General features: G+C 46.1%; 1 protein-coding gene across 20 annotated transcripts in view; it reads left to right on the forward strand.

The window, feature by feature from the left end:
• TPM1 (tropomyosin 1) overlaps positions 1-26,821 on the forward strand; it is a 27,535-nt gene extending 714 nt beyond the window's left edge. The window contains exons 2-10 of one of the 20 annotated variants that reach the window (XM_021693834.2): positions 746-871; positions 12,483-12,616; positions 14,855-14,972; positions 16,262-16,332; positions 17,093-17,168; positions 17,632-17,694; positions 17,981-18,050; positions 19,511-19,589; positions 21,028-21,220. In XM_021693834.2, coding sequence (XP_021549509.1) covers positions 746-871; positions 12,483-12,616; positions 14,855-14,972; positions 16,262-16,332; positions 17,093-17,168; positions 17,632-17,694; positions 17,981-18,050; positions 19,511-19,589; positions 21,028-21,031 — 741 coding nt within the window. In that variant the 3' untranslated portion in view covers positions 21,032-21,220. Of the gene's footprint in view, positions 1-415; positions 542-745; positions 872-4,889; positions 5,200-12,482; positions 12,617-14,854; positions 14,973-16,261; positions 16,333-16,588; positions 16,665-17,092; positions 17,169-17,631; positions 17,695-17,980; positions 18,051-19,510; positions 19,594-21,027; positions 21,221-24,711 lie in introns of those variants that run through there. The other 19 variants (XM_044917962.1, XM_044917965.1, XM_021693836.2 and 16 more) reach the window with 19 other exon arrangements.
• The last annotated feature ends 489 nt before the right edge of the window (positions 26,822-27,310 follow it).

A 27,310-nucleotide genomic window follows, 5' to 3' on the forward strand; every position in this document is an offset into this window, starting at 1 on the left:
TTAGATATTCTTCTGGACTTTTGACTGGAAAGAATAAAACTGGGATAGAGACTGACCGGGGGGCGGAGGGGGGGAGGGCAGTCTTGAAGTTTTTTCCTAAGAACAAAGATGGGACAGAATAGAGAGTACGGCCCGAAGGCCAGGGAGACAGGGGCGTTTTTCTGCACCCCCAGTTGTGGACTTGAGCCCGCTGAGGCCTCGGCAGGAGCCTCGTCCCGCGGGAGGTGGGGGTGCAGGGTGGGCCACAGTGCGGTTCCAGCTTCGGGAGAGAAGAGGTTACCTAGAGACCCTTGAACCCCAAGTCGGCGGCGCCCCAAGCCGAGGGGCCCCAGCCAACCAGGCGCTCGTGTGTTGTGTGTGTGTCTAACACCCGGTCCGTGCCGGCCGCCCGCGCCCGCCCGCCGCTGCCCCCCAGTTCGAGGAGGACATCGCGGCGAAGGAGAAGCTGCTGCGGGCGTCGGAGGACGAGCGGGACCGGGTGCTGGAGGAGCTGCACAAGGCGGAGGACAGCCTCCTGGCCGCGGATGAGGCCGCCGCCAAGGTACCCGGGGCGCGCGGCGTGGCGCGGCGCACGAATGGCTAACTCTGTCTCTCTCTTTCTCTCTCCCTCCCTGTCTTTCCCTCTCTCTCTCTCCCGCTGTCCCTGTCCTTCTGGTTCTGTGCACCCACACCCCTCCCCTGCGGGATCACGCTGCCTGCTGCACCCCACCCCCACCCCTCCCCGTCCCCCACGGCCAACTCCCAGCTGGAAGATGAGCTGGTGTCGCTGCAAAAGAAACTCAAGGGCACTGAAGATGAACTGGACAAATACTCCGAGGCTCTCAAAGATGCCCAGGAGAAGTTGGAGCTGGCGGAGAAAAAGGCCACGGACGTAAGTGCACTCACACACCACCTCCCTCACCTCCTGCCCGGTGGCCACTCTGCCGTCACCACAGTGGCCAAGGAGCAATGGAGGAGGGTCACCTCCTCCTGCTGGACACCCGCACACAGCCCTGACATGGCCCAGAGCACTGGATGCTGCCTCAGACTTCTATTGCACACATTCATTTATATTTCATCCACTCCTCTGTTTCTCCTTCTTTCCCCCACTCCTGGGGGTGGAGGTGGGCGGGTGAAAAGCTGGGAGTGGAGTGGCTGAAATTGGATGCTGGAGGTGAACCTTGCCTCCCTGGTGGCAGAAAACCTCTGAGGTGTCATCACCAAGGTTTGTGCAAACAGAATGCCTGGTTTTCTTTACCTTCTTTCCTTTGCCACCTTAGGTGGGTGGGAATGCCTGGTTTTCCATGGTGAGTCTAATCAGGGTACAGAGGACCTGGCCTCTAAATTGAAGGAATGGCATGGTGCTACTTTTACTTAGAAGGCTGAGCTTGATGTTGGAGTGCAGAGATCCCTGAAGCTTCCTTTCTCACTAGGGAAGCCTTAATCCAGCCCTTAAGATCTGCCTGGGAAGATGATACTTGCTTGGGTCTGCAGTCTGACAGCACTAGATCCTGAAAGTACCCTGGGAGTTATATATAGCTCAGTGCTTTATATGGTATAGTGAGCTAACTGCCCCCTGCCCCTCCTGCTTGCCCCACCCCCACCTGTCAGCCTTCTGACAACCACCACATAGTTTCAGGGGTGATGCACATACTGCAAAAACTCTACCAGCACTTTGTCCACTGCACTTTGGAATCTTTTTCACTGAAGAGCCTGCCTCTTCTGCCCCATAAGTCAAGCCAAGCATCAGATTTCCAAAGGAACGACTTCTTTTCATACTGTTGGATTCCATTGTAGAAGCTCATTAAGGCTAGAGGCCCAATTAGGAAAGAATTCCTTGGGAAGTTAGTAACAATTCCAAGAATGTATGAGCACCGGGGAAAGCTGTGCCCAGAAGTTGAACTACCAAGCACAAAGGCAGAATTTCTTGTATGAGAGTAAAATGCAAATTGCTGGAGGGTCTTGGGTCTTGAAACCAGTAAAGGCTTTTCGTGGCTTGAAAGGCTTAAAATGTAATCTCCAAGCATGCTTTGTAAATGAGAAATCCAGACATAGGACATTTAGAATAGACAAAAATATTTCAATGACCGTCAAGATTATTGGAAAGGGGTTCACAGAAGCACTGACTTAGCTAAAACATTAAAGTTACAAACTACCTGGCTTTAGAAAAAGAGCCAAAAACACACATAACTCTGCGCCTGCTTTGTATAATGTAGATCAGATGTCTGCTCCGTATAAGGTTAAATGGAGGATGTCTGTCTCCCCCAAATTCTCCAGCAGGACGTTTATTTAGCTTTTTCAAAAGAGCCGCTGATAGATCAAGGAGAGATATTCCTTATAAGGAAAAGAATGCAGAGAATTTGAAAATAGCCCAGTAAGACTGAAGGCAAGAGAAGGAGAAAAAAGCTACTACAATTCTTAAAGGGAAAAAAGATCATAATTATTGTAACTATGTAGTGCTATCATGTCCTTATGAAAAAGTCTTGTTTAAGGGAATGCTGGAATGAGGTGGGGCAGAAGTGGAAATGAGGATATTTAAAGCCAACTTGGTGGGGGCGTGGTTAGCAGGGGAGGGAAATTTTTGAAACTGTTTTGGTTCTTTTTTTTCCTACCGGAAAACTGTCCCTAATATGTTACTTTTCGTTTTGTTTCACTTTTTCTTTCTTTTCTTTCTTTCTTTCTTTTTTTTTGTAGTATATTGATCGTCTTCCCTTTTAAGACATTTTAGGTTGTTTGGAACCTGTAGGGATGTTGAAGAACATTTGCGAAGAATTGCTATATTTAAAGTGATTCCTAACTAGTAAAAATAGCCAAGACTTAAGGAGAAAGAGACTGATATCACTAGAGAAAGAGGGAGGTAGGTCAGCTTCCTGAGGTAGCTTCATACTACATTTGGAATGAGGATACTTTACTGTCATTACTCACCAGGGTAAAAACATTTTCATTTTTTCCTACTACTAAAAACGTTTTTCTACTTATTTACCAACATACTTTACAAATCTTATTCCAGAAGGAGGGGGTCTTCCTAGCTTGAAAGATTGTAATTCACAGGTAGCACCCTGGTGGTTTTGGTGTGAAATTTTTGGTGTTCCACCTAAATGAGCCTGAAGGGGATCAAAGGCTCCATTTTCTCTCTGGCCCCCCACTCTTTCCCCAATAATTGTGATGTATCTAATATTTGCAGTATGTGAGTCTTTATTCCTTGTAGGTCTTTGCTTCCTAAATCAGTAATTCTCAACCTTACGTAAACAGAATCTCCTAGGGAGGTTTTAAAACCCCTAATCCAGGCTGCACCCCAGGTCAATTAAATCAGAACCTCTGGGAGTGGAACCCACGCATTAGTATTTTTTAAATGTGAAGCCAAGGTTGAGAACTGCCCTAAACTCTTGTATAATGACATCAGCATGAAAATGAACTCACCTGAAATTCCCAGGTGTTTGAAAAGCAGGACGTTAAGTCATTAGTTGGCTGCCAAGAGCACTTGCAAGTGTCCAGCAGTTTCCCTGGCTCCTCCTGGAGGCCCCCAGACGCCCCCTTCCTCCACCTTCAAAGTTGGAGGCCCACAGTCTGTACTCCTCTAGGGGAGGAGTTGTAACCTCCCTCCTGACCAGATGAACTGTGTGGAAACAAAGCCAGAGGCTCCACCTACAGGACGTGAGGGCACATGCTGAGGTTTGTGAGTCTCAGCAGAGACTGCGACAAAGTCCAAAGAAAATGAGTGGGGGAAAGCAAAGGAGGAGGGTCGTTGTTAGGGCTTTGGAGGGGGAGGGGGGTATCAAGTATATTTTTTATCCTTCATTATTCCCACACTTAAACACATCAGAAATTGACTTGAAGGGCCTCCTGTGAGAAAGGTGAGGAAGAGAGCCGTGAGACTTAAAAGGCATTTAAAAATGGAGCCCAGTGGGAGAATTGGCAGAGGACGGTTCCCAGAGATTGGGTTTTCATCCAACTGTAGCCAGAGGCTCTCAGAGGGTTCTGTAGCCTTCACGGCTGTGCCTTTTTAAAGGCATCTCAGTCCAGCCCAGAATTGGTCAAATTCCAGAAGATCTCTGAGGCTGATCTAAAACCAGAGAAGTTTGTAAGTATAAGGGACCCTCGAGATGATTGTTTTTATGGAAAGGAAAGTGAGCCCCAAAGAGGCTCGGGGCCCTGAGAACACAGCTGGTTATGCGCCCCCGCCTGACTCTTAAGACAGTGCCTGCATCTATATCACTAAAGCGATCCTTTAACTATGTACAATGTATTGTGCTAAGTGCTTTGTATGATTTCATAATCCTCGCCACAGCCCTATGAGGAAAGTACTACTATTAACCCCACTTTTATAGATGAAGCCCATAAAAGTCCAGTTATTTGACCAAAGTCAACAGCCAGGAGAGATGTAGGAGCCGGATTCTAACCTAGGAAGGCTGCATTTAGAAGGTTTAATCACAATGCAATATGTTAGTGGCTTCCACTTCGCGAGTTTGGTGAGGGAGGAAGGTTGTGGTGGTTAGGCTCTTGCGTGCTGGGGTTCTTTAGGTCCCTCTGGGGACACATTCAGGCCCCAAACCCCTCGCTCAGCTTCTCTCCTCCGGCTTGGGAATCCAGAACTCCCGAGTGCGATGATCCCGCCGCCAGTAGGCGGCACCGTCGCCCTTAACAGCCAGGTCCGTTACCCTGGGTCAACGTGGAGCCAGGGAGGGGCGCTGGGAGTCCAAGTAAAATCCTTGGCACGCTGGCCTGCCACCCGGCCGTGCCCAGCTCTCCAGGTGTCCCTCAGCGCGCCCACCGCCTCCACCCGTCCGGATGCCGCGAGCATGCGCAGTATCTCCCCGGTTTGCAAATTCCCGGGGTCCGCGGCGCGCGCCCCGCCCCGCCCGCTGTGCCCGCCCCCGGCGCTCGCGCACCCGCCTGCGGTTCGCCTGCGCCGCCCGGGAGACCGCCACTTCCGGGCTGGTCCTGGGCCGCTGGGGGCGCCGCCGTTGTGCGGCGCGGTGCGGCGCGGCCTGGGCGGGGCGGCTGGGCGCTCAGGAGTGCGGCAGCGGAGGCCGGAGCGCAGCAGCCGGCCTCTCCCACCGCAGCCCGCCGCCGCCGCCGCCCCGAGCTATGGCCGGGAGCAGCTCGCTGGAGGCGGTGCGGAGGAAAATCCGGAGCCTGCAGGAGCAGGCGGACGCCGCGGAGGAGCGCGCGGGCAGCCTGCAGCGCGAGCTTGACTACGAGAGGAAGCTGAGGGAGACCGTAAGGGACCCACCCATCGCCCACCCACCCCCACCCAGAGGCGCCTCCGCCGCAGTCGGGCCCATTGCGAGGAGCAGGGCCCTCCGGAGCCCACCTACCGCTGCCCCCAGGCCTCCGGGGGTGCACCTGGCGCACCTGGGGCAGCTGGCGTCTGGTTCTAGGGAGTGGCCCTGCCTGTTCTTTTCAGCCCTTCCTTTCCATCTTAGCTGGTTTAAAGTAAAAGCTCCGAGGGGAAGCAGGAGTGGTGTTGAGAAGGTTCTGGAAGCAGCACTTTCCCAGAAAGGGCTCTATTTGGGGTTTTTTTTTGCATTCGGCCCGGGTGTCTTGGGTCCCCCGGGATGTGCACTGTGCGCTGCTAGCCTTATTTACTCGAAGGGTGGGGAGGGAAGAGGGAAATCCTTTTGGAAATCCGTTCCTTTGGAAAGGGGCGCTGACAGGGCAAGTCTGGGGTACTGCCAGACTTTAGGGCCTGGGAATGCTAAACTCCACCATCCCCATTGACCATTGGTTTTCTGGAAGCCCGTTTCTTTGTGGGGGTTGAGACGTTGACAGCGCCAGGTTCTGACTTAATAGTAAGAGACCCGTTCACCGTTTCCTTTGTATTAACCATCTCTCCTCCCTAGTGGCCTTATACAGACATTCCTTTGTTACCGAGTATTGAAAAAAGTTGGCTAAATGTCCACAATGATTGGGTGTATTCTCTTGCCGGCTTCCCCCTCCCCCATGTTGAATGTAATACCTGGTGGCTTCCTTCCTTTCTCCTAAGGCAGGAAGAGGATTTCAGAGGTAGTTCAGGCATTTGCTATTTGTTGGTTTTTGAGTGTGTGTTTTAAATCAGGATACTCAAACACCTTGGGAATTTAATGACAAGCATAATATGGTGTCCAGCTGTGCTTAATATGGACCCATTCTGAGTTGAGTAAATCCTGTTGGTTAGGTGTTGGTAATGGCAGTATGGCTGGCTGCAGAAACTTCAAGACCTGTTTTGCATAAAATGCATAGAAGCAAATGGGTTCTCCTAGGAGGAAGCCCTAACTAGAGGAGATTTGAGATAAAATACAGACGGGAATCGGGAAATTAATAAGCAAAAGATAATTTTCTTGAGAACCAGTCAACAGAGACTGCATAGATGTGTCTGAATTTGATAGGGCAATAAATTGATTCCAGTTCCCTCTCTGACTGGCTAGCCGCTGTCCTTGAGCCATTAAAACTAATAGAACATGATGGATAAGAACGAGAACTTTGGACCCAGACTGCCAGGATTTGAATTCTGGCTTCCACTACTTCCTACCTTTGAGACACTGGGCAAATTAACTTCTCAGTCTCTCAGATCCCTAACTTTAAAATGTGGATAATACTAATACGTGCCTGTTGAGGTGGTGAAGGGAATTAGTATGTGTAAAGAAGTTACAGCGGTGTTTGGCACAACAGAGAAAGTGCTAAGTGTCAGCTGGTATTAAAACTGCACAGCACTTGGCTTTGCTCGTTGCCCCTTTGCCTTCAGTTCACCACCTATCAGAGGGTCTTTAAAAATGGCCTGCTCGTTTCACTACATCTGAAAACACTCCATATAAATGCTTTTAATCAATTTTTTTTCTTTTGGAACTTGGAGAGAGGGCATGGGCAGACTGGAGGAGATGTTTGGTTGAAGTGATGTCAGTGGCGGAAGTCAGTAGAACTCCCCTCACCCTCCTAAGAAAGGGAATATGTGGTCCTATCCAGGAGCGCCTTGTGATTGAGGTTAGAAGCAGAAGATTCATTTCATGAAGGGCATGTTGTTACTCTTACACTCATCTTCTCTTTTGTGCATCGTTTTCATGACAGTAGTCTTCCTGTGCCTGTCGGCTAAAGATGATGCTTTCATTCTTTTCAAAGTTTTGTATTTAAAGTGGTTTAATTGGTTCCGGTTTTTTTGTTTTTTTGTGTTTTTTTTTTTTGAAAGTAATTTGGAAAACTCTACCCAGGTGACCCGACCCAGAACCTTTTTAAGATAAGCAGTTTGAGGACTGAATCAAACCATTAAAGAGACCATTTCAGATTGAGAGTTGTTTCTGACTTCTGCAACTGGAACTTAGAGGTAGCTTATTGAAGGCGGCCTCTTGGTAGTTGTCAGAGCTGTGAGTTAAGCTAGTCAGTTTATCTTGGCAGCAAAGATACAGGTTTAGTGACAGAATCCTGAGCCACTGCAAAAAATATCTGGAGAGTTGGCTCTAAATTCTGATTCTCAAAAGTTTGGACATGCTATAGTTAATTGGCCCAATTATGTCAGCACTTACCTTGGAAAAATTGGCTATTGGTTATTTCCTACTGGTTTGTTTTTCCAAGGTGTGTGGGCCCTTCAGACTGTTGGAATGAGGATACTTTGCCTGATATAATGATTGACTCTGGGTCTTGTGACCCACTGGGGTTTTGTATGTTTTTTGTCATTCTCAAAGGAAAAAGTAGCAAGAAGGAGCCAGTCTTCCCCCTTTCTGGGTCGTATCCCCCAAACAAGGAGACGTCAAGTTACAGCCTATAGGTTCTTAACTGGTAATTTTATTATTATTATTTATTATTACCACTTCTGAGTTGGTAAATATCTCTGAAACCAGGAGGCTCGAGAGTGTGCTTTGTGCTCACATTGGCACCCCTGGTTCCTGGCAGTAACTGGAATATATACTCATGATTTCTGTTTTCATATGTAGGCAAGGCAAGGGCACTACAATGCCCTGTTCACGTCCGCTCTCCCTCATTATACAAATATGCCTCATAAATTATAGGCCTTGGCACAGATAGAGGAGGGTGTTTATCTGTTATCCATGGGAGTGCCCCGTAATGCCATCAGTGGTTTTTTTCCCCCTTTCCTTACCATATAAGGGCAGAAGTTTAACTTGGCTGTAGTCATTTGGTCTTACACAGCAAGTTGGGCGAAACCTCTGTGTAACTACAGTTTGCGTGAAATAAAAATGCCTGACCTTTGATCCTCCCATGTTCCACTGTGGTTCAGTCAGAGCTTTGAAAACATATTCCAGAGGATCACTTTTTAGGCTATCATGTTATTTTCCTACAATTATTTTTTTCTTATTAGTATTAACTAGAATACCTTTTTTTTTTAAAGCAAACATCATTGCTGTTTTTATTTGGGTTTTTGGTGTGTGTGTGTGTGTGTGTGTGTGTGTTTTTTTAGTTGTATTGGCTAAGACATCTGGATTTCATGAAAATGTAGGCCTCGTAAAAGTTTTCTTTCAAATCAGACTTGAAGTAATATTTTGCTGTATTGTGGTGGCCATACCCTTGATTTCCGTGTGGTGCCGTGTTGGGTGGGGGGCAGTGGCGTGCCTGCCCTTGTTTTCTGTGTAGGTAGCTAGTACCTTCGGTTTGGGTGAGGGGACAGGGCAGGCACAACTGCGAAGTGCCTGGTGGTTAACGGCAGATCTGCAGGAAGCTAACTGGTAGCTTTTGCTAATAGAGCAGTCTCTTTTCTGAGGAGCTCATTACATGTTGGGACACAATAGGACTTTTGAAATAAAAGAAAGCAGCGTCCCAAATTGAAAGACTCCACCAGCCGTGTCAACACACGGGCCCGTTGTTAGAAGAAGCTAACGCAGCACACGAAGGGTGATTTCCATGCCTGGAAATAATCTTGCGTCTGGGGTCTTGACCCTTCCCAAAAGCCTTGTTAGTTGTATGTGCTTTTAAAATAACAGATACTCATGTGGCTGTGGGCAGAGGTAGTCGCAGGTTACATCTTAAGTAGACTGCCCAGGTTCTGTGATGAAAGGAGCCTTAGAGAATACCTAAATAAACCTCAGAACTTAGAAAACACCAGAAATAAAAGCTAGTGAAGGTGAGAGATAGGAGCCTTTTGAACACAGGGCATAATCCCAAATACACACATACACGTGTGCACGCGCGCGCACACACACACACACGCATGTGCAAGTAAAAATAAGAGAGAAAGAAGTGCTCTGAATTCATTTGTGGAATTAAACTTAATTTGCATTCTGGGGACCCAAACAGCATTGTGACCATACCAGTATGGTAGGGCCTGAGAAGCCAGTGAGAGTCCAGGTTTTTCCCAGGGAAAGCTTTCATGGGGATAGACTTACCCCAGACACTGCCCTCAGGTCCCAGCTGGAGCCGACAAGCACCTGTGCCTGTCCTGGGAAACCTCAGGGGCAGCAGGTATTGGCTTCCCGGCTTGAGAGCAAATGCTCTGTGTCCATATGGGAGGGGTCACCCGTGAGTGCTCTGTGATGAAGTTTTTGATGTAATGCCACACCGTATTTCAGAAAGGACCAAGAGGACTTGTTTAGTGGATGATAATTCAGTACAGTAACTCTTCTAGTCCTGGCTGGCCTCTGTCACGGAAGCCTTTCTTTCGCGTGGGCAGTTGTGTTAGGGGAGGCTGTAGAGGACCTCCCACTCTGACATAGGAAGAGAGAGAGTGCCGGAGATCCCTGGAGGCCATGAGAAGTGACAGAACCCACACACGAGGACCCAGGCAACTGGGGCTTTAGTCTTGTCTCCCACTGATGGCCTGAGCATAGTCAGCCCTCTGGATCAAAGATCCCTCTCCTTTGTTTTGAACGGAGAGCTCAAAGAGTGGTTCCCACAGGATTAGCCAGCTTCTGTGGATGGTGGGGCGGGGAAGGTGCAGGAATGGAACAGGTTGCTTATTTATATTGCAGATGCCTGCCCTCCCTTCTGACCTCCTGAATCAGAATCTCTAGGAATGGGGCCTAGAACTTTGCATTATTAATGCGCACCTCCTAGTGGATTCTGACACTCAGCCAGTTGTGGGAACTGCTGAATGATGCCTAGGGACTCTTCCAGCTAAACAAATGAGACCCCATTTTGTGACCCACCCACATGTCTGCTCTCTGTGTGCGAACATTCCTAGCTCCTAGAATGGACCTCCATTCCCAGTTGTGGCTTGGGTGCCCTATATGAAACCCTATATCAGGTCCTATAGGACACAACCCATAATGTCAGGATGTCTAAGTTTCTACAACATGCCCCCAGGGAAAGAGTTAGTGACATTTATAAAACAGAGTCTAGAACTAAAGAAGGGAATGGTTAGAGTGAGAGGCAATAAGAGGGAAGATACAGATTGATGTGGGGGACCTCTCAGGGAGGGAGCTCTTGTGTACAGAAGCAGGAACGAGCATGGGGTATGGTTTCCTTATTCTCTGGTGCCTCAGCCACATGAGGAGCTGGGGACCTAGACTGCCCTGTCACCCAGAAGGCCCTTTCCTTAGAGCAGAAACAGTCTTCTTTCTGTGAGTAGGAAGTTCTCAAGGTTGGGGCCCAGATGAAACACAAAGCAGAAACTTAGAATGTGGTGGCTACAAGAAAACATTTGGAAAATCTTGTTGACATTTCTCTGGCCACAGCACCTGTAACAAAGATATTTGCCTTCAGATTAAAAGAAATAATAAAGAAGGGGGGGAGAAAAATACTTTTGAGTACATGACATAGACATTCTACTATGGTATTTTTGTTTTTGCTCTTCTTTTTTGTTTTCAACTTTGCAACTTGCGTGCTTATCTCCCCCCCCCCCCCCCCCCCCCGTTCATAAAGGGAATAGAATTTTACTAGAAATGGAAAACAGAAAAGTGAACAAAGCAGACCTGACCCAAAGTATACCCTTCATGTACACTTCCTTCTAATTTTTAAAAAATAGAACTAAAAAGACAGTTCCTTGTATGTAAGAAATGTATTGTTCCTATTACCCTCACCCCTCGTCTAGAGAAAACCATACTCACCAGCTGGTCAGACTTAGCAGAACCCAGTAAGGATTTACCTTGTAGGCCAATGTGGTTGTAAACTGTCCTCCTCAGATCCGTTTCCCTTTTCCCCTATTCCCTGACTCCATCAGCCAATTATTACTACATAATTAATTTTTGATGAGATAAAAGTGTATTTGAATTTTTTATAAGTCCTTCACCATGGTTGGAGATACCCTAATCACCTCTTTTCCAGACAAAACTTGGCATTTAAAATTTTACAAATCCTGATGAGCAAAGAGCTGGATGTTCTCAGATTCATTTCATTCAAGGCCATAAGCACAGCCTCTCTCTAACTACACGTGCCTTTCAAACCGTGTACGTCATGGGTCCGTGAGCTAAGAAAGTTGCTTTGTTTAAATTAGGTTGATTTTACTTGTTTTATTCAGTAGACATTTACTGAGCCCATATTGTGTGCAGAGAACTGTGACTCCCTACATGCAAGAGGCTTCCTGTTGAGTAAAGAAGACAGGAATATAGATAGAAATCACATGGGTGCCTAAGTATGTATGTATTGTAATTTTTAGAAAATTCTCAAGTGTCCTGAAAACCTTATCACCCCATGATAAGCACATATTCAAAGTGGATGCGGATGAGGAAATGGTACCTGATTAGTAAGTGCTAGCTGACTTCCATGCATAGTATCTAAACAGACCCTAATGCAGTGTGTATGAGGGACCATCACAGTCTTACAAGTGTTCTGAGGCTCATAGTAGCAAGTGCTTGTAATAGTAGGTAATCATTGCATCCCTAAAAAAGAAACCTCTTAATTCAGATACAGATACCAATAAAAATAGTCTCTATACTGCTTTCTCTACGGAGTTTGAAACTTTTCTTGTAGCAACCTTGTAAGAAATGCCAGTAAGCTTATCTCGAAAACATGGGAAATTGTCTTGGCCCTGGTCCAGCATGACCAAGTTCTGCAGGGGTCACTAAGAAGAGGGTGGGAGAGGGGCGGTTACTGGATTTCGTTGCGTCTGTATGGTGTATATCTTAGAACAGCTGAATTTTTAAACATTTTAGTTCCTTTATAAGACTCCTTTGAGCAAGTGGCCAGGAGAAAGGAGAATGCAGACCCCTGAGTCTGGTTTCTGGCTGTCCTGCTCTTGTCTTGTGCGGCCGAGCCTGGGTAAGTCTCACCTCTGTCCAGCCCTCGCGCCCCAGTGAGTGAGGTGGCCGTCCTGAAGTGCTCCTTGGGCAGTCAGGTAGGGCCAGTGTGGAGTTCTGTGGAAGAAAGGAACCTAGCGAGAGAGCACTTGCTCACAATCCCTCTGGCCGCTGAAAATGGTGTGTGTAGACTTGTAAACACACAAGTGTGTGCATTCACTGTATCAAATCAACGGAGCCGCACCTCCAAGAACTCCAGTGGACCGGGGCTTGTGGTACGCCTGGAGGTAGCTCCCCACAGGGCCAGGCTTCCTGTCTGAAATTGGTGTTTCAGGCTCCACCACTTCCTGAAGGCACTGCCCTCGCTTTCTCTCCTGGTCTGAAGTACCTTTCACTCTCTCTGCCTAGGCTGAAGCCGATGTAGCTTCTCTGAACAGACGCATCCAGCTGGTTGAGGAAGAGTTGGATCGTGCCCAAGAGCGACTGGCAACAGCTTTGCAGAAGCTGGAGGAGGCTGAGAAGGCCGCAGACGAGAGCGAGAGGTGAGTGCACCTCTCCCAGCCCACCTTTCTGCACCAGCCTCTCCTCCGGGTGCGACAGGGGGGCTTCCCTGATCTTTGGGGCTTAAGAGTTTTAGAGTCCCTTGGTGGGATCATTTCCTCAGTCAGTCCCAGGTATAACTTTGCTAGGTTTGTTCGTTTAACATGAGTGGGACACTTGTGTGCCAAGCACTATTTTAAACCCCAAGATTACAAAGAAGAGAAAGATCCTATTCCTGCCCTCATAGAGCTCACCGTCCAGCGAAGGAGAGGGACATTTAAATGAGATATTCTAAGGATGCCTACTGGTTCCTTCATTCCTGCTGACCACAGAGCAGTTAGGCATTTTTTAAAAGATAAACTTTATTTTAAAATATGCAGAGGAGACTGGGCCTATCAGTTGTCAAATAACCCAAAAAATAAGTGGAAGAGGAAGCACAGATAAAACAGAAATATGATCTGCTAAAGTAATTGTTTTGGACTTAGTAACACTAATAAGACACTCATGCATATGTCAGTACAGTCGGATACTTGCGTATTCTGAGCCCGCTCCCTGTAACCTGGCTCTTACCTGACTGATGTCTCCAAGATTCAGCTTTGTGGTAGTAAAGGAAAACCATGGCCATATAGCCCAGCACAACTCCATGCGTTCTAGAAGGCATTTTCTGGTGTGCTCAGCCGCTCAGGCTCATGTATTCGTATTGCACAGAAGCATTCCAAGAACAACTCCACGAAACTAGAGAGAGTTCTCCTGCTGGAGGGTTGAGAGAGTAGTGTGGCGGCTCAGAACGCTGGGAGTGCGGATCCGTGCTGTGACCTGGGCAGGTGAATGGAGTCAATCCCTCTTTCCATTTCTCGCTCTTGGATAGAAGTGAGTTTCTGCTCCCTGCCACCAGGGATAAAGAGTGATTTCAGACTTGAAGATTCAAGAAGCTTTTAAGCTGAAGTTTCCAGCTCATTATTCACTGTTGCTTATTGTTTCTTCCCTAACCAAGAGTTTTGGAATTCCTTAGGATGACTCATCATCTCTTACAGTACACACATACCAGTGGTTTTGTGGCTGATTCTTCCTGAAATATACTTGTTAGTGAACCTAAAAGGCAATCTGGCAATGTTAGACTTGGTAGTAAAAAGGAATTTAGAGGTCGTTTACCCCAGGCCCCTCATTTTACAAATGAGAAAACAAGGGCTTAGCAGGTGATGAGGCCTGCCCAAAGTCTCAGAGCGAATTGACGGCCAAGCCAAGACTCGAATCTCAGTCTTCTAATATATACCGTAGCACTTCATCAAAAAATAGTGGTTTAGGGCGCCTGGGTGGCTCAGATGGTTAAGCGTCTGCCTTCGGCTCAGGTCATGATCTCAGGGTCCTGGGATCAAGTCCCGCATCGGGCTCCCTGCTCCTTGGGAGCCTGTTTCTCCCTCGCTCTGTCTCTCATGAAAAAAAAAAAAAAAAAAATAGTGGTTTATTTATCTGAACTGTCTGCTTAGATTTTGCTAAATGAATCCCATTTTAACATGACTTAATCCATAGAACTGTAATATATCACAGAACAATTAACATTTTCCAAAACTTAACACCGTGGGATCCAAACGTACATATCAGCATGGACATTGGTATCAGTCCGTTTCTCAACACCTCTATTATGAAAGAATTCTATTAAAGGCAAAATTCATAGTTTCTTATCTAAAGTATTAGGTTGACCCATATGAAATTGCCATTTTTACAGGTCTGATGTATCAAGTATCAGCAATTTCATATGGTTCAATCTGATATTTACATTTGTAGCTAATGGGGTAAGAATAGCTACCTTCTTTGTAGGAAGAAGTACATGAAGACAGATTTGTTTTTGTTATAACTTTGGTCCATTTTCACGCTGAAGCTTCCCACCAGGAAAAGGAAGAAATCCCATTATTTATATAGCAAGTAAAGTATGTTGCTTTTCCTGTTCCCATGCCTCCCAGTTTCAAACAGGATCCTGACATGGTATCTTTCATTTAACATTAGATCCCTAGACAGTTTCACCAGTATCAAAAGTAAGGTTTCATTCACAATAAACAGAGAAGCGTGTGGCTTTTTCTGTCTTCAGCTCTGGAAACTCTTGCTTCATGGGCTGGAAAGTAAAAACAGCTCTGTGCTCTATTTGGGTCTGCCAGTTATACCAAGCCTCACAGACCAGTGCAGTGTGGGTTTATGCTGATCTCCTCTAAACCTTGGGTCTTCCTGCTTGTCTTCCTTTTCAGAGGCATGAAAGTCATTGAAAGTCGAGCCCAAAAGGATGAGGAAAAAATGGAAATTCAGGAGATCCAACTGAAAGAGGCCAAGCACATTGCTGAAGATGCCGACCGCAAGTATGAAGAGGTCAGATCTTGGGGCCCAAAGCCTCATGGACTCCACGGCAGTGGCCTCAGTGGGGGCCAGGAAGCAATGCTTACAGCCTTGTGTTCTTTAGTGAAACAATCTGCTTTGTTGGTGGAAATGGGTGGTTTTGAGAAGGCAGAGTTCCTCTGTCTCTAGAAAGCAGTTCTGATTTGATCCTGCTAAGGGATCCCAGGCTTTATCATGAAGCCAGTCCATAGCACTGAGAAGGAGTGAAGCTTCCCCCATGATCCCCTGCCTTTGCCACCCCCAGACCAGGACAAAAGACCTTTGGCCAGGAGAAGGGAGAGTTGGGTCTCTTGTCCCTTGTGGAAAGAGCCTCTCGTATTGTCACCGTGCAGGCCACTCTTCCTGGTGTGATTCGCCTAGCACCATCCCGTTCACGCAGCATAGAGACACAATCCATGCACCAAAGGCCATGTAGATTCAAGAGGCCCTTTTCAGTCTGTCCTCTCTTTTCAATCCCACTGTCAAGAGAGGTTCACCAGTGAATCAGCTTCTGGTCATGCCCCATGAGAACGACCTCCTATGATAACAAAGCTAATACGACTTGTTTCAGTTTTCCCTTAATGTATCATGGCTATCTTGAAATGGTATTGACACTACTTTTTTCCATCACATTATTATTATTATTATGACCACCATTATTATTATTATTATTACTACTACTACTACTACTTCCAGGTTACCCTCCTTGAAATGCTTCAGAGGACCTCTTCTCCCAGGTTCTTTCCTCCACTGAATACCGAGTTGACTTCATTAGTCATCTTACCAGCTCATCCCATGTTAGCTTTTGTTGCTGTTCTGTTGTCATTTTTAACCTCCTCCACAAAGAGGAGGTTGAGGTACAGAGCTCTAAATTGATAGAGTTCTCAGGAGTATTTTCAGTGTTTTTTGGCAGCCCCTACCTTTACAGATCAAATGCAGCATGTCTCATCATGCATTTTTGAGATTGTGAATTTTATATCTCTCCCTCCTTTCACACTTTGGCTGGCTGCTGTGAAATTATATGGACTTCACCTGGGTCAGACTTAAAATGAGACTGCCTACTCATAACCAACTATTCTGGTCTTTGTGAGCAGAAGCCTCTGGCCTACTCTCCATTGGCCCTCCTGGTAGAGTGTGGCTTCTCTCCAGCCCACGAGAAAAAGGGCCATCTTATTTGTCTGTAAGAACGTCTAATGGATCCAGTACCCGCCTCCATGCCCTGTCCCCTTACTTAACGCTTGCCAGCCCCATGGTGTGTGTGTGTTGTGTTTGTTGTGCCGCAGGTGGCCCGTAAGCTGGTCATCATCGAGAGTGACCTGGAACGCGCGGAGGAGCGGGCTGAGCTCTCGGAAAGGTAGGCGGGCCCGGTGCCGGTGTCCTGTGTGTGGGGTGCTCCAGAGCAGTGACTAAACAGCATGACCTTCTGGCAGCTGCACATTTACCTGTTTCAGCTCCGGGCTCCTTCTGCGCTCATCTGCCGTGGATGAGCTGCGAGTATGGAACACGGAGGACTTGTGTGGGGTGTCTGTATGAATGCGTGTATCACTGCATGCCTTCCCTGCACACTGATTTTGAGAATGGCCTTGTGCATTTCCTGTGTCCACTAACAGCCAAGTTCGACAGCTGGAAGAACAATTAAGAATAATGGATCAGACCTTGAAAGCATTAATGGCTGCAGAGGATAAGGTACTGATGGCTCGTGTGGTTTTAGGTTTAACTGCAACCCAGACGTCTTTCAGCTTCCAGTGTCTACTGGTTCGTTTGGTATAACGACACCCTCTGCTGTCTTCTATCTTGCTTTAAATGCTTTCTTTGGGTCCTTTATACTCCTTTGTTTTTCCTTCATAAATGCTCTTTGGTGCAGCCAAAAAAAGAAGCCAAATTATCACACTTCAGAATTGTTGGATTTTGTCACCCTGCCTTGGTGCTGTTGCAAGGTTGGGGACAGTGTCCTTGACAAAATGGAGCATTTTAATACCTGACGATTTGGCTACTTTAAGGCAGCCCTTTGTTCTCTAGGACTCAGTTCTCACTTTTTCCCATCCCTCTCCTTTTTCTCTCCTCCTTCCTTGGGCTTGTCTCCCACCCTTTCTGCCTCTGATCGAAAACGTTAGCAAATGTGCCGAGCTTGAAGAAGAATTGAAAACTGTGACGAACAACTTGAAGTCACTGGAGGCTCAGGCTGAGAAGGTAGGCCAGGAGCACGGTGTGGGGGAAAGGCGTCTCATAAGAGCTGCTCAAAAGGCATGCACTCTTTTTCGTCTGAGGCCCCGCCGATGAAGGCAAGAGTCCCTTAGGCATTTTATTTAGCAAATGGCATCATTGTGAGGTGATTTCCTGATGGTTATTGGATAACATTCTTTTTTTTTCTTTTAATTGAGAACATATTTTATGTTGAGTATGTGAGTCCGTCTGCAACAATTTAATTTAAACCAAGCGCCACCTGGCTGAGTTATCTTGTTCTTATCCCATGTAAAACAATAGGCAAGAAAACAGAGAATGTATTGTAGCGTGCCATTTGATATCAGAGGCTCCATTACCTCCTAAGAGATCCTCAACATCTGTTGGCTGGGCTGGCACTTTCTTTGTATTTGAAGACCTGAGTATAGAGGGAGCTGTAGCCTGACATCTGGAATGCTCTTTCTAATTACAGTACTCGCAGAAGGAAGACAAATATGAGGAAGAGATCAAGGTCCTATCTGACAAGCTGAAGGAGGTAATATTATGAGTGTTTTAGATGAAGCCAACTGGATTTTAACTGAGTCCCGTTTTTATGGAGCTGGTCAGGGCTTCTTCATCTCAAAAGTACGGTGAGCCCAGTCAGGAATATTCAAAGGTGGTCCTGGAGTTAATGTGCTGTGCTAGTGACGGACTGACAGGCCATTCCAGACCCATTTCGTGGGTGCTGTGCTTGACTTTCATTCTCTAGTTCTCCCTGTATTTGTAGCTACTAGCAATGTAAAACTTCCCAATTCTGACTGAAATAAATGGCATCCTTACAGGCCGAGACTCGGGCTGAATTTGCGGAGAGGTCAGTAACTAAGTTGGAGAAAAGCATTGATGACTTAGAAGGTAAGATCTTAAGTTTTATTTTTTATTTAGTTCTTATGGTTGACTACTGACCTTGCAAAGCGGTTTTCCAATCCAAATGCATCCTCCTTGATACACTTCTTTGCTCTTGCACATTCTTCCTGTCTGCCCTTTGGGGTTTTCATTCTGTGGCTCTTAAACTCTTGGACCTGAGTCCTCTGCTCACCAGATGACTGCTAGCCACCAGACGAGGCCCGTCTCTCTGTGACGGCAGATGCCATCCAGCTTGACTTCACACTCTGAGAAGTGTGGCAGGTTTACTTGTCATTGTGGGTGAGGCGGTTGTAGGTGAGAGCGACTAGCGTATTTTCTGCTCAGTGATACCTCCTAATTGTCAGAGTGGCATGGATTTGTTTTTAGACACAACTCATCTTCCAAGTAAGAATCCAATATAAAGGTTGGGTTTAAGTCCTTCATATCTTGGCAAATGCTCCACATTCTGAAAGGGGTGTGGGGCTAATAGGACATTGTTGTTTGAGATTATATTTAAGCCTTTCTCCCCTAAGGTATGTAGGTTTTGTTTTAGTAACACCCACCTTTGTCTCACAGAAATCCTAAATGTTGAACTCTGAGGCGTGTGGAGGGTCAGCTATGAAAAAGAATACAGGGAAATATTTAAAATGGACAAGAAAGGCAGAAGGGGCTGGCGAAGGCACCGGACGTTGGTGCTGATGATAACCAAGCTGGTGGGGAAGAGAGGGTGACAGATGGTTGCAAAACAATCTGCCAGAGTGCAGCAAAGAATGAAACCCTCCTCATTACAGAGACTAAACTGGAGACTTGGCACAGCACCACCCTAAACGAGTGGCTCCCCTCACTTCTCAGGCCCCCCAGGCCAGGAGCAGGGTAGCTTAGCAAGAAGACAACACCCCCCCCCCCCCCCCCCCGCCCCCAGGAGCAACTCACAGGGCACTCAGAAACCGATATCCCAGGAGTCTAGTTTGGTCAGGAAGTCAGTGGTTGGAAGGCGGAGCCAGATCAGGATGACAGACCAGAGACAAAAATTGTTCTTCCAAAACACTGCCCTTGGATATTTTCCCCACTGTTTATAGTCGCAGGTGGCTGACTGCTCCAGCGCCATGAAAATGGAGCTATAGACAGGAGAGGTGTGCTGTCACCTACCCGGCTGACAGCCTTCTGTGGTTTCATTTAGGGTTTAACGTGGTTTACTGCTATACCAACCATATTTGTGATGATTTTCATATTGGGTCTTTCTTGTTTTATTTTCTAATGGCTTTTGTTCTTTTTGTTTTTGTTTCAATTCATTTAAAAACAAAACGCACGCCTCCTGCATTGGCCAACTGCTGCGATACCACTTCCTTCATGCACTGCCCCTTTCTTGCTGCTGTGTCGGGATGGCGTCTGCGCCACCCCCGCTCACCCTCCATCTCTTGATCACTCTCCATGCCCTTGCACCTCTGCCTTCCACTTCCTGGTCATAGACGAGCTGTACGCTCAGAAACTGAAGTACAAAGCCATCAGCGAGGAGCTGGACCACGCTCTCAACGATATGACTTCCATGTAAATGTTCATCCACCCTGCCTGCTCACATCCGTGCCCTCATGCTAATACGATAAACTCACCACTGCTCCCTTCTGTACTTCCAGAAGCTCCATCTTCACACCTTTCTGTTTACTCTCTTTGCATCACCTAGGATAGTTTGGTTTTGTTCACATTCTACTAATACAAAAGCCAAGCAGATTAAGTCTATCTGTACAAATCATTTTCCTTTCAGAATCTGTTTCTTTCACAATCTCTGAGCTAGATTGTTCCCACCAAGCAGTGAACTGAAATATGAAGGACTCGAGAGCTACCCTTTTAGGAAATCAAACTAGGCTCAAGTAAAATTGGAGGCCATGCCATCGTGCGCAAACTTCCCCAGAAATATCCAAAAAATTGGTATCCTGAGATTCAGTTAAATACAGTATGATCATTTTTGTAAAAGATCTATAAATTTAAGGAACCCTAAAGTTCCTTAAGTCCAGTTATTGATGATCTGAGAGGAAATTGATCCGGTACAGCCTAAGAAATCGTGCTGTGAGAGATCATCTCTTCCTCACTTTTAAGAATTCTGGAGAGAAATGGTTCATCTGCTGAATACCAGAGCCTTTAATTTTCTGTGTTTAGATAAAAGGAATTGAAATATTCACAATGAACGCCACAACTGGTGTCAAAGAATTGGGAAATAAAACCCTGATTGCCCAGTATGAGTTCGGGAGTTAATGCCCACTTTTAACTGCATGAGGCAGTGAGAGTTGGAATAGATCCCTTGTTTTCATGAGAGCTTTGAGCATACACAACTAATCCTCATATTGCTAACTAAACCTAAGCATCACACTTCTCTGCCTCTTTAAATTCTAACCTGGAGCTTTCCACAGAGGGTTCCCTTCATTCTAATAATATGGCACTGAATTCCATGTAAGCTGGAAATTTCCAGACCCACCTATGCAGGGAAATGGTAGCCTGAAGGGTGTGGCCTGTCCTTGCCACCTCACAGGTTCTAGAATCTCCACATCACCATAAGATATATTGACTATCCCCATGGAAAGTAAAGAGAATTCCATGCTCCCTTCCCTCGTTTGTAAATGCGGGAGTGAATCAGAACCTCTGTCTCTAAAGTCTTTTCCAGTGCTAAAATGTGGTGATTCTATAGGGAAAACTCGTAACATTGTGTACGATTAACTATTCTGAAAGGTGGGTTAGCTTAAAGTCTGTTTTTAAACTCTGTTCTTGGGTCTTCTTGGTAATGGCCCCTCGCCTGGAGGGGCGTGTGCTGGCCTTGGGTCCCGACGCTGGTGGGTGAAGATGGGCATCCTCCTGCAGGTGCAGCTGGCAGTGGGTTTTGCATGTCTGCTTCTGATCTGTGTGTCAGGTGCTGCTCTCCTCTGTTAGTTTGGTTTTCCTTTTTTCCATTGTGCCACTTTGTTTTCTTTTTCTCCCACCTTTTCTCCTCATGCAGATAAGTTTCTTTGCTTCACTTCTCCCGAGACCCCTTCATCAAGCTGGCTGTCCCACCTCTCTGAGCTCTGCAGTTTGTCTCTTCTCCAGCTGACCTGGCTCGTTCCTTTAGCCTCCTGCCTCAGGGCCAGGCACACTGCTTTCCATTGTACAGAAGCTCTTCATTTCAGTGTCAAATAAACACTGTGCAAGCTGTTTCTGTTTGCTCTTCTTTTTACTTATTTATTGACATTTTTTTTGTTTCAACACTGAATAAAACTACAAATCTATTTCACACATATGAGGGTTAGTTTTTGGCTGCCCCCCCCCCATGCTGAACATTAATATTAAAAGTTTCTAAAGCAGTAGTTCCTTACGGAACTTTTTAAAAATACTCATGCGTGGGTCCCTCTCAAGAGTTTTGGTTTGCCAAGGTTAGAATGAGGCCTGGGCATCTCCGGGGGTGGGGGGAGGGTGGTTTGTGTTTTTGAGAGGGTGATGGTTCTGGTATGTAGTCCTCGTTGAGAACGTCCGCACAGAGGACATTGCTTGCTGGAGTGAGAAAATGTGCCTTGAACAGTGTCTTCCTCTGCCAGAGGTTTGGTGTGGGATGTGGTGAGCCCCCTGTGTGGATGCTGAGGTGGCCCTGCTTGCAGGGAGATGACTAACTAGCGGCCCACACTGCCAGGAATTCACATACCAGGATCTCGAAAAATTACTTGTGTCCTGACGGTGGTAGTTGAGGTTATTGTTGATCATCCTTTTACAGCCTAAAGAACCATTAAAACTTTTTAAAAGTATATTCATTACTCAGCCACCTTCATTTTGATCATGAAATGACATCTTAAGTTGTTTTTTTTTTTTTAAAGATTTTATTTATTTGAGAGAGAGCAAGAACATGAGCTGTGGGGAGGGACAGAGAGAGAAGCAGGCTCCTTGCTCTGCAGGGAGCCCGACTCAGGGCTCAATCCCAGGACCCCGGGATTGTGACCTAAGCCGAAGGCAGACGCTTAACTCACTAAGCCACCAAGGAGCCCCTTAGTTTTCTAAATATGATAACATTTAAGTCAAGGTTCATTTTTGTGCCCTTAAGGACATCACGTATTTTTTTAGGAGGGTTTGTATGTACATAATCTTTGTGATATCCTTCATTTGTAGGCATTTTTAAAGATAGCCATTGGAGTTGATTCTTTTTTTTTTTTTCCCTAAAAGCAAATTTAGTAGAAATTGTTCAGAATAGAGTTATATTTTATTTAGGCTTTACTGGTTCACTTCAAAAACAGCTAAGTGATTTTCAAAGAGAAACACATTGCAAAATTAGAACTTTAAAATGATGTGGACTTTTTGTTTCTTAATTCCCAGCATTTCTGCATCCTCAACAGTCTGGCTATATTTCTCCTGTGCTTTAAATGTGGGTGATTTTCATCTGTTTTTGTTAGTCTGAGAGGGTTGATATATACCACTATAGTCAAATAAATTTAGACAAACTGAAAATAATGTCATTCACTCTACAAAGACTTCAGAGCAGAAGAAAAATACTCTTTTTAAGAGGACCACAAATTATTTTAATAGTGTTATAGTAGGCTCTCTAAAATTTAGAATCTGGAGTCAGTGTCTCTCCCTTGGGAGTGTAGACTTCTATAATTTCATGGATTTTTTTTTCCCCCAAGCCTCATTGGGTCTGCTTTTGACTATGATTCCTGTCCTCTTTTTTTTTTTTTTTAACTCCTAGTGATAGAAGTGGGCCTTTCTCTGAGTGACCCTATTTCCTGCTATAGACAAAATGAGTCTGTGCAGTTAATTCTGGAGGCACATTTTTTTTTTTCTTTTTTGGAAACCTTTCTAGAGACTTTCACATTTCTACGTAAGAACATTCTACAAGGGGAAATGGGAAACTAATGGTTTAGGAAGGCAAATCTAGACTAGCCCCAGAAGGTGTGGGTTCACAAGAGGATCAATAGCGACTTGATTCCGTCCAGAAATTGTCAGGGCCCAGGTGTCTATTTCAGAAGGCCAGACCATAGCTGTTGCTACTGCAGGAACCTGGTAGGATCAAACAGAAAGCACTGCTGAGTCTGGGCCCTAGAGGTTCCAGACGTCTGGGAGGTAGGACAGGAAGGGAAGACCCTTCCAAATGTGTAACTGTTTCTGGTCCCTGCCCTCAGGCCACCCGGGCAGACCAGCTCCATGGCAGCTGCAGGGGAGCAGGTCCAAAGGGGGGTGTGGTAGGAACATCTGTCATTTCAGCTGAGTTCACATCGACTCTGGGTTCTCCAGGGTTTCCCTAAAGTTCTTTCATTCCAGTTTGGCTGGACATGGACTCGGCGAACTGAGACATCCTGCCCGCCCGTGGCGATCACCCCACATGCGGTAATGTGAATGTGCCGGTGGGGTTTAGCTTTGCAACCCCAGAGCCACATCCCTTACACAAGACACTGTGGAAGGCAGTGGAGATGTGAAGAGATGAGCCAGAAGTGTTCTTTGCCCCTGATGAGCTGGCCTTCTTGCTGGAAGGTAGAGGAGTGAAGCATGTCTGAACTCATAGATGGTGTACACTTGGAGCTACATGGAGAAGGTGACATTTGACTAGGGTTTTGAATATCCAGAGAATGTGGATGAGCAAAAAAGACAAGGTAGCAGATACTTCAAGCAGAAAGCCTAGTGTATATGGCATCTTCCCCCCATCTCCTACCACTTAAGAGAGGAAGCTGAAATAAGACTTGATTAATTTCCTGACACACCTAGGGGCCGGAGGCTGGATGGTTGCATTCTCCCCAGGGGTAGGATTGTCAGCTTTTCAAGATCAGTAAGTAGAATTTCTGGGTCCAGGTTGTCACTGTCATTCGAACCAGTTGTATATCCTCCTGCTTTTCATGGTAAGTGCCAGGTTCTTGTCATTTTGGCGGCATCCCCTGGGCCATCAGATACAGCCTGACACCTGTGGTTGGCTTCCCTGCCATGTGAGCAGATTGTATGCCCTTGTGTAAAGTTGACATTGCACTGCTCTCCCTGTGGGTGTTTGAGATTTTGTTCACTCTCTACACCTCAATCTCGCGCCATGCATGAATGCCATTCTCTTCAAGAAGTAAGCAAATGAATTTTAAGTCGGTTTCGTGTGGAGATGAGTGCTTGTTGGTTTTGCTGTTTGAGTAGAGTAGCACCCTGTGTGGTGGTGACTGGGGGAGGGACAGGGAGCTTAGTTCTGTGTTTCAAGGACTGGAAATGCAGCAGCCACTGGGGGCACCCTCTCGGTACTTCCTGAAAGGAAAGCCAGCCCCGAGAGTGCAGATGAAAGGGGTTCTGGGAAGAGGTGGGCAAAATGGGCAGGTTGAGGTTTCACTGTAAGTTCTCCACTATGACACTCGGGCTGTTGCCAGAAACTGCATGTGGCTCATTCACACAGTGGTTTTAGTAAGGTGCAAGAGGAACATCTCTCTCTCTCTCTCTCCCCCCCCCCTTTACCCCTGTCACTCCCTTTCCCTCCCCGGCCACCAAGAGAAAAATCCTGGCTCTTCCTAAGTCTGCCAGGCCTTTACCGCCCACCCTTCCTGGGCAAGGGACAGCTGACCACCGGGGAAGGGTGAGCTGCTCAGCAGGTGACCCGAGGTATCTCTGTGTGCTGTCTGTTAACTCCTTTACCAAATCTGGCTAACCTCTCTTCCTTCTGCCTCCTCTCTTCTGCTAACCTGCTTGCTGACCTGTCCAGATCAACTCTACCAGCAACTTGAGCAAAACCGCCGCCTAACTAACCAACTAAAGCTGGCCCTGAATGAGGATTAAACTTAAGTGGGAGAGACCTTGGGCTGAATTCTAGGAATGGAGGCCATGGGCAGGAAATCTAAGACTGCCGTACCTTCAACTAATAGGGCTGACAACACTTGCTTTCTGCAGAATTGTACATGGAAGGAATTAGCTAAAAAGCTGGCTTCACCTGCGTTTTCCTCTTATATCTGGAATAATTAAGTTCTCTTTAAACCCCGAAACTGCTTTTGTGGTAAAATTACGTATATGTATATGAATTAAATATAACAATTCAATCGCAGGTCCTCGTGTTTGAACTGATACATAATGAGGACCAAAAATTGTTTTCTATTTCCTACAGAGAACTGAGTCCTGCTTTGTTAGAAAGCCAAAGCAGAGGAGTAACTATACACATATATATGTTATATATAGGATGCAATATATAATATATATATACACATATAGCTATTACATATTCATATTCCTAACTTCGTAATATCTGGTATAGTGTTTGATTAAATGTACCTATGCTTGGGCAAAATAGCTTTTGAAAACAGGAGCTCATGTCAGAAGTCCCTGATTGTCTGAAAGGTATGCTTTTATTCCGTCTAATGGTGCTGTTGGAACCTGGTGAGAATGTCATTCTAATAATAAATAGAACACTATAAGAATAGTAAGAGAATGTCCTACTGAAGTGTGCATGAAATATGTTGATACTCATTTTTTTTTTTAATGAGCAGCAGAAATAAATCGTTTTAAAAGTTGTCAGAAAACCTACTTACTTCATCTTTGTCTCCTGTGAGATTGTGTTACAACACAGTTCCCAGACCTTTACCTGCCTGTAGCTCAGAAATGTCTGCTGTATTAACTGCAGTGCTGCAAGTACCCGTCCCTGTCCCCACGGCGTACGGCCCGTGGACCTCCGCCAAGCCCCACCTGCGCTTTATTCTGAGTGGACCCTTGGTGAAGGTTCAGCTGACCGCTCTGTGAGAGCCCGCTGTGCCTGTAGTTCCTTTGGGTCAAAGACATCTTCCCCCTTTGTGGGTCCTTGTCTGGAAATGAGTAATACCTTACCAGCATGCCTTGTCCTAATCATCTCATCTTTGTTTGTGACTGATGTTTGCCTGCCTAAATGTAAAAACCGCCACTGTGTCCAAAGTGCAGCTATTCATGACTTAATTTTCTAATCCCACCACAGAGAAAGTGGCTCATGCCAAAGAAGAAAACCTTAGTATGCATCAGATGCTGGATCAGACTTTACTGGAGTTAAACAACATGTGAAAACCTCCTTAGCTGCGACCACATTCTTTCATGTTGTTTTGTTGTTTTATTTTGTTTTGTTTTGTTTTGTTTGGAAACACCATGCTTACCATGAAACCCCTTAAACGCATTTTTATTTACTTTTACACTGTCACAGAAAACAGCCACGAAATACCAGCTAGGTCAGGGGATGGGGAACACACACACACACACACATGCGCGCGTGCGCGCGAGCCCGTGGCAGGGCCGTAATGACTTAAATGTGCCATTTCCCAGGTTGCCATTGCCACACTTCATAGAGAGTTTTGCAACCCAGTGTACTCAGCCAGTCCAGGAATCCTCACTAAAGCAGAAAGATTTCCACTCAAAGTGCCAACGATGTATTCAATAGGCAGATTAATGTTGAAAACACAATCAGGTGTGGATTGGTGCTACTTTAAACAAAAAGTCCCACTGTGGTCTTTCGTTCAATATTGTACAATTTAGAATTCTGTCCAACACTAATTTATTTTGTCTTGAGTTTTACTACGAGATGAGACTGTGGGTCCTGTATGCCTGAATTCACTAAAGCCAAGGGTTTGTAAGGCACGCTGCTCTTGTAAGACTTCTATCTCCTTCTCGTTGGCACACTTGTGGCTCATTACAACTTGTAGGATAGCATTCGATGTGGATTTCCACTCTCCATTTCTCCATGTTAAAGATTTAGGCACTACGTACAATTGGTAAAGAAAAAACATTTTCTTAAGAGTTATAACTATATGTAAACATTGTATAATGGTATGGAATAAAATGCACATTGTAGGACATTTTCTAAATTTGGTGGTCCTGTCATTTGTACCTTTTTACTTTGTGAACTTCAGATGGTATGGTTGACCTACCTTCCCTCATGAATGGTTTCTTAAAACAGTATCCCAGAGATCGGGGGAAGCTGGCTTTTGTGTGTCATCCTCCCCCCAGCACTCCAGGCAGCATCCCTTAGGTCTGTTACAGTTACAACCCAGCAGGAAAGACCCTTTCCAAAAGCCTTTCTCCATGTTACAGGCACCTATCTGCACACACATGAAGGTTTTTGCAGGGGTTGTACTGTTTGGGGGATCCACCCTCAAGTCTTAGCTAAGTCTTTAGCCCACACACGTCAGATGGTGAGTGAATGCACCAAGCGAGCTCTCGTCCCCCAGCCACGTGACTCTCCTTAAAAGTATTGCTCTGTAGGGTCTCTGATTTTCTGCTTTTGCACTCCTGCTGAGTTCTGAATTCCCACACTTCATTCTCCGACTTGGAAACTGAAAATACCACCGGTCACT

This window comes from Neomonachus schauinslandi, chromosome 9, assembly GCF_002201575.2.
Source record: "Neomonachus schauinslandi chromosome 9, ASM220157v2, whole genome shotgun sequence".
NCBI lineage: Eukaryota > Metazoa > Chordata > Mammalia > Carnivora > Phocidae > Neomonachus > Neomonachus schauinslandi.